General features: G+C 36.7%; 1 protein-coding gene across 1 annotated transcript in view; it reads left to right on the top strand.

Annotated features, from left to right (window-relative positions):
- Window positions 1–4,112: 4,112 nt before the first annotated feature.
- The window catches only part of LOC128642148 (integrin alpha-M), a 592,220-nt gene continuing 577,489 nt past the window's right edge, over window positions 4,113–18,843 (top strand). The window contains exon 1 of the mRNA XM_053694828.1: window positions 4,113–4,222. Coding sequence (XP_053550803.1) covers window positions 4,186–4,222 — 37 coding nt within the window. The 5' untranslated portion in view covers window positions 4,113–4,185. The remainder of the gene's footprint in view (window positions 4,223–18,843) is intronic.

Genomic DNA, 18,843 nt, shown 5'->3' with positions numbered 1-18,843 from the left:
GTACAGGTGTACCTCTCACTTTTTTGGCCAGACTCGGAAATACCGCAAATCCACTTACGTCAATTGCGTATCCTATATTTTCAATGGGACTTGCATAGCGCCGGTATTACGAGTCTTCCAAAAAGTGAGCGGTAGACCCTCTCCTGTCAAGCCTGGTACCGCATTTTAAAGTCAGTAGTTAAGAGTTTTACACTACAACGCCGTAGCATAAAACTCTTAACTAAAGTGCTAAAAAGTACACTAACACCCATAAACTACCTATTAACTCCTAAACCGAGGCCCCCCCGCATTGCAAACAATAAAATAAATATTTTAACCCCTAATCTGCCGAACCAGACATCGCCGCCACTATAATAAATATATTAACCCCTAAACCGCTGCACTCCCGCATCGCAAACACTAGTTAAATATTATTAACCCCTAATCTGCCGGCCCTAACATCGCCGACACCTACCTACATTTATTAACCCAATGTCGCTGCCACTATAATAAAGTTATTAACCCCTAAACCTAAGTCTAACCCTAACCCTCCTTAACTTAAATATATTTTAAATTAATCTAAATAAAATTACTATAATTCACTAAATTATTCATATTTAAAACTAAATACTTACCTATAAAATAAATAAACCCTAAGCTAGCTACAATATAACTAATAGTTACATTGTAGCTATCTTAGGGTTTATTTTTATTTTACAGGCAACTTTGTATTTATTTTAACTAGGTACAATAGTTATAAAATAGTTATTAACTATTTAATAACTACCTAGTTAAAATAAAGACAAATTTACGTGTAAAATAAAACCTAACCTAAGTTACAATTACACCTAACACTACACTATAATTAAATAAATTAAATACAATTAATTACAATTAAATAAAATTATCTAAAGTACGGAAAAACCCCCACTAAATTACAGAAAATAATAAAATAATTACAAGATTTTTAAACTAATTACACCTACTCTAATCCCCCTAACAAAATTAAAAAGCCCCCCCAAATAAAAAAAAAAGCAATACCCTACACTAAACCCTACATCAATTAAGGTAGAAAAAATCCTATTTGGCTGATGCAATCAGCCAATAGGATTGAGCTGGCATTCTATTGGCTGATTGGAACAGCCAATATAATGCAAGCTCAATCTTATTGGCTGATTGGATCAGCCAATAGGATTGAAGTTCAATCCTATTGGCTGATTGCATCAGCCAATAGGATTTTTTTCTACCTTAATTCCGATTGGCTGATAGAATACTATCAGCCAATCTGAATTGAAGGGACGCCATCTTGGATGACGTCATTTAAGGGAACCTTCATTCAGTCGTCGGCCGTCGTTTGAAGAGGATGCTCCGCGTTGGATGTCTTGAAGATGGACCCGCTCCGCGCCGGATGGATGAAGATAGAAGATGCCGTCTGGATGAAGACTTCTGCCCGTCTGGATGAAGACTTCTGCCCGGTTGGGTGAAAGCCTTCTGCCCGTCTGGAGGTCCAATTCTGCCCGATTGGGTGAAGACGTCTCACGGTAGGATGATCTTCAAGGGGTTAGTGTTAGTTTTTTTTAAGAGGGGATTGTGTGGGTTTTAGAGTAGGGTTGGTTGTGTGGGTGGTGGGTTTTAACCCCTTAATGACCACAATGTACCCTGTATGTCACTGGTCATTAAGGTTTTTTTCAGGACATAATAGCACAAGTCTAGCAAGAACACGCTATTAATGTACTCCCTCCAGCAGGCTTTGTGGAATAGAGCAGTCTCAACGCTGGTGGCAAGACCGCGCTATAAAACAATCAAGTCCCAAAAAAAGGCCAGTGACATACAGGGTACGTTGCTGGTCCTTAAGGGGTTAATGTTGGGGGGGTATTTGTACTTTTTTTTTACAGGTAAAAGAGCTGATTACTTTGGGGCAATGCCCCACAAAAGGCCCTTTTAAGGACTATTTGTAATTTAGTGTAGGGTAGGGTTTTTTTTATTTTGGGGGGCTTTTTTATTTTGTTAGGGGGATTAGAGTAGGTTGCAAAGAATATTACAGGAGCACCAGAGTAGTGGGTAAAATTTAAATGCTTTATTAAAGTTCAATAGGGTATCATTACCCCTGGGTAAAAAATACAGAGATTTAAACAGATGAAAAAAAGGCTGACCGGTTTCGGCTACTGCCTTCCTCCTAGCCTGAAGAACAACAGTGAGCACAGGTACTGGGTATAACTGTGGAGGAAGGGCTCAGCACTGCATTTGACTGATCCCTATTGAGGGGATACTTAGGACACTGCAAGCAGTGCCGAGGATGGACGGAGGCAACCCAGGCATCGGTCTGAAAAGGTGAATATTCCTGCAAGGGGACTCCTATGCACATATCTAAAGCATTCAAGTTTTCAAGGCAATTTGCTCAGAACCCAGGAGTGGTGAGTCATTTTGGATTTTATTATTGACTTGCATATGCCTGTTTGTGCTACCCCGGGGAACAAAATTGTGGGTGTGACTAGGGGAACACCCTCACTATTTGCATCTGACAGTCTATACTATGCAGTGTTTAGATGAGACTTTGTCAATACTTGATTACTAATTTGCACACACCCTACCTTCTTTTCCCCTGTTTTGTTTGTTGGGATTAGATTAGGTGTAATTAGTTTAAAAATCTTGTAATTATTTTATTATTTTCTGTAATTTAGTGTTTGTTTTTTTTGTACTTTAGATAATTTTATTTAATTGTATTTAGTTTAGGTAATTAATTTAATTATAGTGTAGTGTTAGGTGTAATTGTAATTTAGGTTAGGTTTTATTTTACAGGTAAATTTGTTTTAATTTTAACTAGGTAGCTATTAAATAGTTAATAACTATTTAATAACTATTGTACCTAGTTAAAATAAATACAAAGTTGCCTGTAAAATAAAAATAAACCCTAAGCTAGCTACAATGTAACTATTAGTTATATTGTAGCTAGCTTAGGGTTTATTTATTTTATAGGTAAATATTTAGTTTTAAATAGGAATTATTTAGTTAATGATAGAAATTTTATTTAGATTTATTTAAATTATATTTAAGCTAGGGGGTGTTAGGGTTAGACTTAGATTTAGGGGTTAATAACTTTATTATAGTTGCGGCGACATTGGGGACTGCAGATTAGGGGTTAATAAATAAAATGTAGGTGTCGGCGATGTTGGGAGCAGCAGATTAGGGGTTCATCAGTATAATGTAGGTGGCAGCAGTGTCCGGAGCGGCAGATTAGGGGATAATAATATAATGTAGGTGTCGGCGGTGTCGGGGACGGCAGATTAGGGGTGTTTAGACTCGGGGTTCATGTTAGGGTGTTAGGTGTAGACATAAATTTTATTTCCCCATAGGAAACAATAGGGCTGCGTTAGGAGCTAAACGCTGCTTTTTTGCAGGGTTTTTTTCAGCCGGCTCAACCCCATTGATTCCTATGGGGAAATCGTGCACGAGCACGTTTTACCAGCTTACCAGCAGCGCTGTTACTGAGGTGAGATGTGGAGCTAAATTTTGCTCTTCGCTAACTTTTTTGCGGCTAACGCCGGGTTTGTAGAAACCCGTAATACCAGCGCTGTCTGCAAGTGAGCGGTGAGCATAAACTGCTCGTTAGCACCGCACAGCCTCTAACGCAAAACTCGTAATCTAGGTGATTGTATTTAAAAAAAAAATGTATGCAAGAACTTGTTTTACGCCGCTCCTGGCTCTACTGAGCGGGTCTGTAATTTACCTAAGTGCATCGCGGCACACTGTCTAGTAACAGCTGGCCCGGTTGCGCCATTAAACTCAATGTAGCTCGCTCCCAGGTTTAGGTTTAATTTCCTTCATTTGAGGACAAAGTGACATTTTGCATAATTGACAATAACTATGGCTTGTTATGAGTTAAAAAAACATTAATTGCTGTTCCCTAAAGTAAAGAGTTCACTGTAACTGCACTAGTAATGTACAGGCATTTAGTCATTCAATGTCTATATTTGTACACCCAGCCCTTGCCTCTAATATAGATAACCCCCCCCCCTGTCTAATTCTGACTGCATATTACTGGGTGGGGGGGTTCATCCTTAGGGTTATCTGGTTAAGAGGAAGTTGTACAATACTCACACAAATGAGAAATTGCATAGAAGTCAATAAAGGAACATACTAAAAAACCACAGTCCACCCTCTGTGCTTTTTTATACTATAGCTGTATTGTGAGATACACACAGTGTCATGGCCTTCACCCTGCTGTGCCTGCTCCTATGTGTGGGTAAGTACATGCATCAGGGGTATATGCCAAGCCTGGGAGACAGAGGGTTAATGCTCCAGTTGAGTGTATATGTATTCCTATCTTTGTGACTTGCTAAGTGTATGTGTTTAACTAGCTATTTGTATGTACATATCTGATTGTATGTGTGTAACTAGCTATTTGTATGTACATATCTGATTGTATGTGTGTAACTAGCTATTTGTATGTACATATCTGATTGTATGTGTGTAACTAGCTATTTGTATGTACATATCTGATTGTATGTGTGTAACTAGCTATTTGTATGTACATATCTGATTGTATGTGTGTAACTAGCTATTTGTATGTACATATCTGATTGTATGTGTGTAACTAGCTATTTGTATGTACATATCTGATTGTATGTGTGTAACTAGCTATTTGTATGTACATATCTGATTGTATGTGTGTAACTAGCTATTTGTATGTACATATCTGAATGTATGTGGGAGTCCATGTGTATGTATGTGACTGTCCAAGTCTACATATCTGTGTACCTACCTGTGTGTGTGTGTGTGTGACTATACATGTGTCTGTACCTATCTGTATACATGTGAGTGTCTCTGTCTTAATGTATGACTTTATCTGTATGCGTATGTAACTATTTATTTGTATATGGATGTCCATGTCTATATGTGTGTATATACCTATGTTTATGTGAGTGACCATGTCTATATGTGTGTATGCCTACTATATGTATATGTGAGTGACCATGTCTATATGTGTGTATACCTATGTATATGTTAGTGACCACCTATATGTGTTTGCAACTGTTTATGTATATGTGAGTGACCATGTCTATATGTGTGTATACCTATGTATATGTGAGTGACCCACCTATATGTGTTTGCAACTGTTTATGTATATGTGAGTGACCATGTCTATATGTGTGTATACCTATGTATATGTGAGTGACCACCTATATGTGTTTGCAACTGTTTATGTATATGTGAGTGACCATGTCTATATGTGTGTATACCTATTTATATGTGAGTGACCCACCTATATGTGTTTGCAACTGTTTATGTATATATGAGTGACCATGTCTATATGTGTGTATAGCTGTGTATATGTGAGTGACCACCTATATGTGTTTGTACCTGTTTATGTATATGTGAGTGATCGTGTCTATATGTGTGTATAGCTGTGTATATGTGAATGACCACCTATATGTGTTTGTAACTGTTTATGTGAGTGACCATATCTATATGTGTGTATACCTATGTATATGTGAGTGACCATGTCTATATGTGTGTATACCTATGTATATGTGAGTGACCATGTCTATATGTGTTTATACCTATGTATATGTATATGTGAGTGACCATGTCTATATGTGAGTATACCTATGTATATGTGAGTGACCATGTCTATATGTGTGTATACCTATGTATATGTGAGTGACCATGTCTATATGTGTTTATACCTATGTATATGTATATATGAGTGACCACCTATATGTGTTTGTAACTGTTTATGTATATGTGAGTGATCATGTCTATATGTATGTACCTATTTGTGTGTATGTGAATGCTCATGTCTATATGTGTTTCTACATACCTGTGTGTGTTAGCGCCCATATCTATATGTGCATGTAGTTATGTGTTTGTATATGAGTGCCCATGTCTATATGTGTGTGTAATTATGTGTGTGCATATGAGAACCCAAGTCTATATGTGTGTGTGTAATTATGTGTGTATTTGTGAGTACCCATGTCTATAAGTGTCTATACATATCTGTGTTTTTATGTGAATACCAACGTCTATATTTGTGTAATTATCTGTGTGTGTGTGTGTGTGTGTGATTGTTCATGTATATATGTGTGTCTAATTATCTGTGTGTATGTGGGTGCCCATATCTATATGTGTGTAATTATGTGTGCATATGAGTACCCATGTTTGTGTGTGTGTGTGTGTGTGTAATTATGTGTGCATATAATGACCCATGTCTATATGTGTGTGTAATTATGTGTGTGTTTGTGAGTGCCCATGTCTATAAGTGTCTATACATATCTGTGTGTTTATGTGAGTACCCACGCCTATATGTGTGTAATTATGTGTGTGTATATGAGTGCCCATATCTATATGTGTATGTAATTATGTGAGTGTATATGAGTGCCCATATTTATGTGTGAGTAATTATGTGTGTGTGTATATGAGTGCCCACATCTATATGTGTATGTAGTAGACATGTGCATGGCGAAAAAATTTGGTTAGATTTGTATTTTTTCGAATTTCGGTTCGGATCGATTCGAATTCGGAAAAATTTGAATCAATTTGTTTTGGATTCATTCGGTTTCGAATAAATAGTATTATGTACTGTATATTAGGTGTAACCCATAGCAGAGTGATATAACCTAATATACTGTACAATACTAGTGTAATCCATGGCCATCCGAATCTACCGAATAAATCCGAACTAATTCGGATTTATTCGGTAGATTCGGCACTATTTTAATTCGAAAATTCGAATCGATCCGAATCCCGAATTTTACGAATTCGGACGAATTTCCGAATCGATCCGAAACGAATCGCACATTTCTAGTATGTAATTATGTGTGTGTTTGTGAGTTCCCATGTCTATAAGTGTCTATACATATCTGTGTGTTTATGTGAGTACCCATGCCTATATGTGTGTAATTATGTGTGTGCGCGTGTGTATGAGTGAACATGTCTATATGTGTGTGTAATTATGTGTGTGTATATGAGTGCCCATATCTATATGTGTATGTAATTATGTGAGTGTATATGAGTGCCCATATTTATGTGTGAGTAATTATGTGTGTGTATATGAGTGCCCACATCTATATGTGTATGTAATTATGTGTGTGTATATGAGTGCCCATGCCTGTATGTGTGTGTAATTATGTGTGTGCATATGAGTACCCATGTCTGTATGTGTGTGTGCAATTATGTATGTGTGTATGTGAGTGCCCATGTATATGTGTGTGTAATTATGTGCGTGTATTAGTGAGTGTCAATGTCTATATGTGTTGTGAGAGACTATATCTATATATGAATATAATTATGTGTGTGTGTATGTGAGCGACCATATCTATATATGTGTGTAATTATGTGTGCATATGAGTACCCATGTTTATGTGTGTGTAATTATGTGTGCATATAATTACCCATGTCTATATATGTGTGTGTGTAATTATGTGTGTGTTTGTGAGTTCCCATGTCTATAAGTGTCTATACATATCTGTGTGTTTATGTGAGTACCCACGCCTATACGTGTGTAATTATGTGTGTGTGTGTGTATATGAGTGAACATGTCTATATGTGTGTGTATATGAGTGCCCATGTCTATATGTGTATGTAATTATGTGAGTGTATATGAGTGCCCATATTTATATGTGTGAGTAATTATATGTGTGTGTATATGAGTGCCCACATCTATATGTGTGTGTATATGAGTGTCCATATCTATATGTGTGTGTAATTATGTGTGTGTATATGAGTGCCCATATCTATATTTGTATGTAATTATGTGCGTGTGTATGAGTGCCCATATCTATATGTGTGTGTAATTATGTGTGTGTATTAGTGCCCATATCTATATGTGTGTGTATCAGTGCCCATATCTATATTTGTGTGTAATTATGTGTGTGTATCAGTGCCCAGCCCATATCTATATGTGTGTGTATGTGTGTGTATGAGTGCCCACATTTTATGTGTATGTAATTATGTGAGTGTATATGAGTACCCATGTCTATATGCATATGTGCATACAAGTACCAATTTCTGTATGTGTGTGCATATGAGCAATAATGTATATATGTGTGTGTAATTATGTGTGTGCGTAATTGTGTGTGCATATGAGCACCCATGTTTATATGTGTGTGTAAGTATGTGTGTGTGTGTATATATGAGATTTCAATGTATGTGTGTGTGTAATTATGTGTGTGCATATGAGTACCTATGTCTATATATGTGTGTGTGTATATGAGTGCCCATGCCTTTATGTGTGTGTAATTATGTGTGTGCATATGAGTACCCATGTCTGTATGTGTGTGTGCAATTATGTATGTGTGTATGTGAGTGCCCATGTCTATATGTGTGTGTAATTATGTTCGTGTATTAGTGAGTATCAATGTCTGTATGTGTGTGTATTAGTGAATGTCAATGTCTGTATGTGTGTGTAATTATGTGTGTGTATTAGTGAATGTCAATGTCTGTATGTGTGTAATTATGTGCGTGTATTAGTGAGTGTCAATGTCTGTATGTGTGTGTAATTATGTGTGTGTATTAGTGAGTGTCAATGTCTGTATGTGTGTGTAATTATGTGCATGTATTAGTGTGTCAATGTCTGTATGTGTGTGTAATTATATGTGTGTATTAGTGAGTGTCAATGTCTGTATGTGTGTGTAATTATGTGTGTGTATTAGTGAATGTCAATGTCTGTATGTGTGTGTAATTATGTGCGTGTATTAGTGAGTGTCAATGTCTGTATGTGTGTGTAATTATGTGTGTGTATTAGTGAGTGTCAATGTCTGTATGTGTTTGTAATTATGTGCGTGTATTAGTGAGTGTCAATGTCTGTATGTGTGTGTAATTATGTGTGTGTATTAGTGAGTGTCAATGTCTGTATGTGTGTGTAATTATGTGCATGTATTAGTGTGTCAATGTCTGTATGTGTGTGTAATTATGTGTGTGTATTAGTGAATGTCAATGTCTGTATGTGTGTAATTATGTGCGTGTATTAGTGAGTGTCAATGTCTGTATGTGTGTGTAATTATGTGTGTGTATTAGTGAGTGTCAATGTCTGTATGTGTTTGTAATTATGTGCGTGTATTAGTGAGTGTCAATGTCTGTATGTGTGTGTAATTATGTGTGTGTATTAGTGAGTGTCAATGTCTGTATGTGTGTGTAATTATGTGCATGTATTAGTGTGTCAATGTCTGTATGTGTGTGTAATTATGTGTGTGTATTAGTGAGTGTCAATGTCTGTATGTGTGTGTAATTATGTGTGTGTATTAGTGAGTGTCAATGTCTGTATGTGTGTGTAATTATGTGTGTGTATTAGTGAGTGTCAATGTCTGTATGTGTGTGTAATTATGTGCATGTATTAGTGTGTCAATGTCTGTATGTGTGTGTAATTATGTGTGTGTATTAGTGAGTGTCAATGTCTGTATGTGTGTGTAATTATGTGTGTGTATTAGTGAGTGTCAATGTCTGTATGTGTGTGTAATTATGTGCGTGTATTAGTGAGTGTCAATGTCTGTATGTGTGTGTAATTATGTGCATGTATTAGTGAGTGTCAATGTCTGTATGTGTGTGTAATTATGTGTGTGTATTAGTGAGTGTCAATGTCTGTATGTGTGTGTAATTATGTGCAAGTATTAGTGAGTGTCAATGTCTGTATGTGTGTGTAATTATGTGTGTGTATTAGTGAGTGTCAATGTCTGTATGTGTGTGTAATTATGTGCATGTATTAGTGTGTCAATGTCTGTATGTGTGTGTAATTATGTGCGTGTATTAGTGTGTCAATGTCTGTATGTGTGTGTAATTATGTGCGTGTATTAGTGAGTGTCAATGTCTGTATGTGTGTGTAATTATGTGTGTGTATTAGTGAGTGTCAATGTCTGTATGTGTGTGTAATTATGTGCGTCTATTAGTGTGTCAATGTCTGTATGTGTGTGTAATTATGTGTGTGTATTAGTGAGTGTCAATGTCTGTATGTGTGTGTAATTATGTGCGTGTATTAGTGTGTCAATGTCTGTATGTGTGTGTAATTATGTGTGTTTATTAGTGAGTGTCAATGTCTGTATGTGTGTGTAATTATGTGTGTTTATTAGTGAGTGTCAATGTCTGTATGTGTGTGTAATTATGTGCATGTATTAGTGTGTCAATGTCTGTATGTGTGTGTAATTATGTGTGTGTATTAGTGAGTGTCAATGTCTGTATGTGTGTGTAATTATGTGTGTGTATTAGTGAGTGTCAATGTCTGTATGTGTGTGTAATTATGTGCGTCTATTAGTGTGTCAATGTCTGTATGTGTGTGTAATTATGTGCGTGTATTAGTGTGTCAATGTCTGTATGTGTGTGTAATTATGTGTGTTTATTAGTGAGTGTCAATGTCTGTATGTGTGTGTAATTATGTGTGTTTATTAGTGAGTGTCAATGTCTGTATGTGTGTGTAATTATGTGCGTGTATTAGTGAGTGTCAATGTCTGTATGTGTGTGTAATTATGTGCGTGTATTAGTGAGTGTCAATGTCTGTATGTGTGTGTAATTATGTGCATGTATTAGTGAGTGTCAATGTCTGTATGTGTGTGTAATTATGTGTGTGTATTAGTGAGTGTCAATGTCTGTATGTGTGTGTAATTATGTGTGTGTATTAGTGAGTGTCAATGTCTGTATGTGTGTGTAATTATGTGTGTGTATTAGTGAGTGTCAATGTCTGTATGTGTATGTGTGTGTGTATGTGAGTGGAAGATTGGAAAGGAAATCTCTTTAATGTGCTATTAGGCCTATCGTACCCCTTAGCAAAATATAGATTGTGCAGTTAATGTGGGGTACCAACCCTGGGGACACTCGAACTGGTGGGGAGGAAAACTGGTGTGCTCAATTCCACTAGTAAGACACTGATGAGCTTTTATTCAGCCAGGCAAACTTGATCCCGGTTCGTTCAGTAAATGAATACAGTTGGTACACAATATAAACAGATATAAACCCACTGTTATGCCTTAGTCAGGTCTCAGAGGAAACATAAGCAAGTATGATGGACATATAAAGCTTATAGGGCAAGCGGTGTGTAAAAGTTCCACTCAATTTTACAGCCTTAGTACGGAGGAAGGTAGAAATTACAGTCCAATTTAGTGCCTCTTTGTCCGGTAAAACATATATTATTGAAACAAAAGGCAGTACTCACGGAAGTAGATCCTTGCTGGACTGGGCTGTAGGTGAATCTGTACTCAAGGGAGCGGCATATACGTCGGTCCTGGGCAAAACCTCTCATCTCAGGTATTCAAAAGTAATTTGTGTGCCTGTTCGTCGATACGCCCGAGCTCCCTGTGGCTTGCCATTTGCTGCTTTCCGTGTATCCAATCATGTGACACGCACTCCTGTGCTCACACCCCCACCTCCTATTGGTTATCGGGTCCCCTTGGGTGAATGCTCCGGCACTATACGGATTCCTGATGAGAACAACCGGCAAAGTAGATAGTGGAAAAAAAGGCAGGAATCCAGTGCTGTGGTTTAAAAGTCTGTATACTTTATTGATCCAAAAGTTTAAAATCACCAATGTGGCATAAACAGCATAACATGGAAGATAATAGAAGAACAAGAACAATCAGTCCATGCTTTAACTGGCTTACGCGTTTCGGCCGTAGCCTTACTCTTAGCCTGATTAAAATCCTAGCACAGCTGTGCTTTAAATAGAAATTAACGTGACGTGGTTAAAATCAATAGGGCAGGGCTGATTGGGCATAAATGACGGATAAATCCTTTTATGGCATCATTAAATATATATCTATTTATGCCACTGAACAAATTATTTAACCCCAATTCGGATATTTACTTGATCACAGCATTGTATTAATCAACATTATGTTAATAAAATTTCATAAACACGCTATGCATACAAAACAATGTTGAGTCTTGCACTCGCTGATATACTGTGGTTATACATATAGACTGTTTTGAACCAGATGAGTAAAAATATACACAAACACCTGTTACCAAGCTTAAAATCCCTAACAACTTACTGTTTTAATTACAAAATCTGCATAGTATACAACCTAACTCTTTGACTAGAGTTAGACAGTTAGAGATATATTTTAGATCAGTTCTACCTAAAGATCACTTCCCATATTGGTATCCAGGAGAATTAAGTTAAGCACATATTTAAAGTTACTGTATTGTTTAGGTTTCTTCTCAAAGACTGCACCCATTTAAAGGTAAAGCTAAAACTGATGTATTCATAAGTGCATAGGTAAAGCGTACCAAATGGGCTGAGTGGTACCGAATCATATTAGAAGGGTACTTAAGCTAGTGTATATTAGTGTGAAGATGAATAAAGGAGAGGGGTCATTTATCATAGTTGAATATAATATTTTACACTGATGTAAAAATATTATATAGTTATGGAATAGACTTTTACTTCCAGTAATTTATTAAATCATATTGGGAGTTTAATCCACCTGGAAACCTCGTTTCCAGGTGAAAAATCCAATACATTTCTCTTTTATAGAGGAGATTCTCTCTGTCTCTCCCTCTCTTAGGGATAAGTACCTGTTCTATGGCTTTCCACCTAAAAAAGGACAGGTCTTTTTGATGCTTAACTGAAGTGTGTCACAATAGGTGTAGTTGCTTTACCAATGGAAATGGTACTAAAATGCTCCCTGATACGCAACCTGATATCTCTTGTGGTGAGCCCTATGTATTGCACCCTACACTGGGTGCATTCTATCATATATATATATATATATATATATATATATATATATATATATATCACGTATGTAGAGGAGCAATTTAGACAACGTTCTATTTCAAAAGTTTTTTCCATTAGAGTTTGAGGTAAAGGTAGAGGATATGTCCACGTGGTCACAGGGTTTACATTTCCTGTGGCCACATCTAAACACACCTCTATGTGTCAGCCATGAACTCATAGTAGTTCGGTCACTTTTGAGTTGGGAGGGAGATACCATGTTCCCTATTGTACTGGATCTTCTGTAAGAGCATCTCAGGCCATTGTCCACACTATTTACCAATTTATCGTCAGCTCGCAACATACCAAAATGCTTGCGGACAATTCCACATATTTGCTTACATTGCGAGCTGTAATTGGTAACAAAGGTGACACCTTTGTGAGGGACAGATTCCTATCCATACACTCCACTTCTTTTAGTGCTTTATCTATGTCAGTCTTTTTATAGCCGCGTTGTTTGAAGCGGTCTATCATGACTTTTGATTGATCCCTAAAGGTACCATCATCCGAACAATTTCTTTTTAGACGGATGAGTTGTCCTTTAGCAATTGCGTACGGAACATGGGGTGGGTGACAGCTCTTGCCATGAAGCAAGGTGTTACCAGAGATAGGTTTCCTATAACTGGTTGTTTCAATCGTGCCATCCGTTTGACTTTTAATAGTGATGTCCAAATAGTTTATCTCATGATCATTGACATCAAAAGTGAAAGTTAGGTTTAGTTCATTCACATTGATCCAATCAACAAAATGCTGAATTTTGTCAATGCCTCCTTTCCACACCACAAGCAAATCGTCTATGAAACGTTGATAGACGATAATGTCCTCTAAAAAGGGGTTACTCTGTGCATAGACGTGGGACAGCTCCCACCACCCAAGATATAAATTAACGTAGGATGGGGCGAACTTGGACCCCATAGCTGTCCCATGTCTCTGCAAGAAAAACTCCCCCTCAAACTCAAAGTAATTGTGGGTTAGCAAGAATAATGTTACTTGAATGACAAAATCTTGAAACAGTGCGGTGTATGTGGTGTAGTTGTTCAAAAAATACCGTATGGCCTTAACCCCTTCATTATGGGGAATGGTTGAGTACAACGACACCAAATCCACCGTAACCCACATGTACTCTGGTTTCCATGACAGTTTCTCGAGGACATTTAGCACGTGTGTGGTATCCTTCAGATAACTGGGCAAATTTTGAACTAATGGTTGGAGAACAGCATCCAACCATTGGGACAGGTTCTCAGATAGTCTATTCCATAAGTCTATTCCATAACTATATAATATTTTTACATAACTATATAATATTTTTACATCAGTGTAAAATATTATATTCAACTATGATAAAACACCCCTCTCCTTTATTCATCTTCACACTAATATACACTAGCTTAAGTACCCTTCTAATATGATTCGGTACCACTCAGCCCATTTGGTACGCTTTATCTATGCACTTATGAATACATCAGTTTTAGCTTTACCTTTAAATGGGTGCAGTCTTTGAGAAGAGACCTAAATAATACAGTAACTTATGTGCTTAACTTAATTCTCCTGGATACCAATATGGAAAGTGATCTTTAGGTAGAACTGATCTAAAATATATCTCTAACTGTCTAACTCTAGTCAAAGAGTTAGGTTGTATACTATGCAGATTTTGTAATTAAAACAGTAAGTTGTTAGGGATTTTAAGCTTGGTAAAGTGGACGTGGTTAGCAAGATAACTACTGAAAGAGTACACTTGTAGCACTCAAGAGCTAGATAAGTTTAATGAATTATACTAAAAGTTCAATATGGCATATGAATGTGTTCAGATATAGCACCAGTCTCTAAATATACAAAAACCTAACTAAAATCAAACCTTAACGTTTATTGGTCAAACAGTGCTAAAATTTGCGGAAAACAACAAAAGGTTAAAAACACAAACTGTAATTGGAGCAATAGTTTTGATTAGAAAGAATGACTGGCTAGTTGGACCAATACAAGGGTCACTATATGAGAATCACCTCTGTTGAGGCTGAGAGTAAGATGATAATAACAATGTAATTCACTAAGGGTTATATATACTTGACGTCAGTACTGATGAATTATAAGTGTATAGGTAAACCGTAATAACAGATGAATAAGTGAAAATGTGCGCTACAGATAATCAGGGATAACAATGCCCTTTAAAGTGTAACCAAGGGTTAAGTAGTATACAAAGGTTATTAGCTCAAACCTAATGTTAGTAACAATGTGACTAAAATGGAGTTTATCTGGTTAATATTGTATCATAAATACATTATAGTTAGGGAGATTAGAATTGTGCGCAACATCAAAATTAATGTATTTTGCAATGGGTTCTAGTACCTTAATTTTAGTATTATGTACAAACACTATAATTGTGTTTATTATTTTAAGGTATATGTCAACCCAATTCTCTCGCTCCCAGTACTTACATGCACAGCATTATTGATACAATAGTGTTGTTATATGTGAATAGGTTAGGCTAATGTTTGTTATAATTAATAGTATCATACAACTCTGGATAAGCACGCACTATTACTATATATTCTGGTCTGTCTATTATACTGTATTTCTGTAATGGTAGTCAAATCATCTAATGCTACATATCATCATATTTTTTAATACACTGTAGTAGTTTATTATGTGCTTGTGTAGACAGGGGTTCAATTGTGTATCGTAGCTTATTTGTTATGGATACAAAGTTGCGGTTTTTAATTTGTGCAGACAAAAGTTGGGTTATGTGCCGTGGCTTGTTTATTCTCCACAAATTAAAATGAACTGTTCAACTTTCACACACAATCAGATGCCGATATTTGGCCAATATTTAACGCTGATTGTTAGGTAATGTTTAACAAACAGTATTTATAAGTATATTCAATTCTACGATATAAATGCTCAATGCTGAGCTAAATAATACTTATGATTAATTATTAGATTTAATCTATCGTAGCAAGCATCGATTCTGGTGATTTGACAAACAGCGTTTAGATTCAGGCACACTAATTGTTAATGTAGCCTTTCATTTTAGTACAGTATGAAATGTTAAATGTGTTCACAACATAAAGAGTTTTGTTATGTGGCTTGTTGGAATACAACAGGTTAATTGAGATTCCCAATCTTTTTTATACTCATAGTAGTTAGAGTTCTCTGACAGTTCGTAACAGCAATTGAATAGTGTTAGTACACTTTAAAATCTCAGTACTATGATCTTGTAATGTGTCGCAAGTAAATTATTTACCGACATGAGAATAGATTGGTTTAGTTACCCTTATATTAATCAAGCCTCAGGTGATCCCCTTTCTATAAGGGCATAGTATAGACCTGCCACAGGATTGGTAATAACCGATGTCTGTATAACAATGATTTGGCGCTTTCCTTTACAAATTGACTAACCGATGGGGCAATGTAGCTCCCAAGCGGTGGCTGAATACTAGAAAGCAGCCGATTCAGTTATGATTCAGAGCCTGACGGTTATACCATGAATAAAACCCCTTAAAGAAAGTCCAATTAAATAAAAATTCTTGTATATAGCCTGATTCAGTAAATAGTTATCAAATGGCACCAATTAAAGTTAGCAGCTAAAATACAGGAGCTCGCAACAGCTCCTCACCATTTCCCTAAGTCCCTAACATGTTTCGCGTCTAACACAGCTTTTTCAAAGGGTTATCGCGATTGCACTGTTTGCATGCGTCTTTTAAACCCTATTGATAGTTAGCTCTGCCTTTCTGTTCCAATCAGGCAATAGAATGCAAGGTCATTCCTATTAGCTGATTGGATCAACCAATCGGATTGAACTTCTATCCGATTGGCTGATTGCATCAGCCAATAGGATTTTTCCTACCTTAATTCCGATTGGCTGATAGAATTCTATCAGCCAATTGGAATTGAAGGGACGCCATCTTGGATGACGTCATTTAAAGGAACCTTCATTTGTCGGTTAGTCATCGGCCAGGAAGGATGCTCCGCGTAGGATGTCTTCAAGATGGAGTCGCTCCTCGTCAGATGGAAGAAGATAGAAGATGCCGCTTGGATGAAGACTTCTGCCCGGCTGGAGGACCTCTTCTGCCCAGATCGGATGAAGACTTCTGCCCGGCTGGGTGAAGACGGCTCAAGGTAGGGTGGTCTTCAAGGGGTTAGTGTTAGGGTTTTTTAAGGGGGTATTGGGTGGGTTTTAGAGTAAGGTTGGGTGTGTGGGTGGTGGGTTTTAATGTTGGGGGGGTTGTATTTCTTTTTTTACAGGTAAAAGAGCTGATTACTTTGGGGCAATGCCCCGCAAAAAGCCCTTTTAAGGACTATTTGTAATTTAGTATGGGGAAGGGAATTTTATTAATATGGTGGGGGCTTTTTTATTTTATTAGGGGGCTTAGATTAGGTGTAATTAGTTTAAACTTCTTGTAATTTTTTTTATTTTCTGTAATTTAGTGTTTGTTTTTTTTGTACTATAGTTTATTTTATTTTATTGTATTTAATTTTAGGTAATTGTAGTTAATTAATTTAATGATAGTGTAGTGTTAGGTGTAATTGTAACTTAGGTTAGGATTTATTTTACAGGTATATTTGTATTTATTTTAGCTAGGTAGTTATTAAATAGTTATTATCTATTTAATAGCTATTGTACCTAGTTAAAATAAATACAAAGTTGCCTGTAAAATAAAAATAAATCCTAAAATAGCTACAATGTAATTATTAATTATATTGTAGCTATCTTAGGGTTTATTTTATAGGTAAGTATTTAGTTTTAAATAGGAATAATTTAATCAATAATAGTAATATTATTTAGATTTATTTAAATAATATTTATGTTGGGGGGTGTTAGGGTTAGACTTAGGTTTAGGGGTTAATAACTTTATTATAGTGGCGGCGGCAGATTAGGGGTTAATACATTTAATAGCCTATGTGGGCTATGGCGGTTTAGGGGTTAATAATTTAGTTACTACTTGCGTTGTGGGCTATGGCGGTTTAGGGGTTAATAATTTAGTTATTACTTGAGGTATGGGCTATGGCGGTTTAGGGGTTAATAATTTAGTTATTAGTTGCGTTGTGGGCTATGGCGGTTTAGGGGTTAATAATTTAGTTATTACTTGCGTTGTGGGCTATGGCGGTTTAGGGGTTAATAATTTAGTTATTACTTGTGGTGTGGGCTATGGTGGTTTAGGGGTTAATAATTTAGTTATTACTTGTGGTGTGGGCTATGGCGGTTTAGGGGTTAATAATTTAGTTATTACTTGTGGTGTGGGCTATGGCAATTTATGGGTTAATAATTTAGTTATTACTTGCGGTGTGGGCTATGGCGGTTTAGGGGTTAATAGAGTTTATTAGTTATTGCGGTGGGGGATTGCGGTTGACAGGTAGATAGACATTGCGCATGCGTTAGGTGTTAGTTTATTTTTGCAGGCATTTTATGGAGTTACGGTGCTCCCATACTCAGCGCAAGGCCTGCTACGGCTGCCTTTTATGGCGAGGTAAAAATGGAGTAAGATTTCTCCATTTTCGCCACGTAAGGCCTTGCGCTTGATATTGGATACAGATTTACGACGCGGTCCCATGTTAGCCTATGGGAGTAAAAATTGCGGGCGACGGGTGAAATATAAGCGCGTAACTTATATGCTACGCCGTATATGTAATACCAAAATCGCATAAAATCTGGCGTCGCCGGCTTTTGCGGGCGACGCTCTATATGTAATGGAGGCCCATATCTATATATGTGTAATTATGTGTGTGTGTGTGTATGTGTGAGCGACCATATCTATATATGTGTAATTATGTGTGTGTATGTGTGAGCGACCATATCTATATATGTGTAATTATGTGTGTGTGTGTGTGTGTGTGTATGTGTGAGCGACCATATCTATAATATGTGTAATTATGTGTGTGTATGTGTGAGCGACCATATCTATATATGTGTAATTATGTGTCTGTGTGTGTGTGTGTGCGACCATATCTATATATGTGTAATTGTGTGTATGTGAGCGACCATATCTATATATGTGTAATTATGTGTGTGTGTGTGTGTGTGTGTGTGTGTGCGACCATATCTATATATGTGTAATTATGTGTGTGTGTAAGCGACCATATCTAAATATGTGTAATTGTGTGTGTGTGTGTATGTGAGCGACCATATCTATATATGCGTAATTTTGTGTGTGTGTAAGCAACCATATCTAAAT

Source organism: Bombina bombina, chromosome 11 (genome assembly GCF_027579735.1).
Source record: "Bombina bombina isolate aBomBom1 chromosome 11, aBomBom1.pri, whole genome shotgun sequence".
In the NCBI taxonomy this organism is placed as follows: domain Eukaryota; kingdom Metazoa; phylum Chordata; class Amphibia; order Anura; family Bombinatoridae; genus Bombina; species Bombina bombina.
Note: the sequence above shows the minus strand (reverse complement) of the source record. Positions and strands in the feature narration are given on the sequence as shown.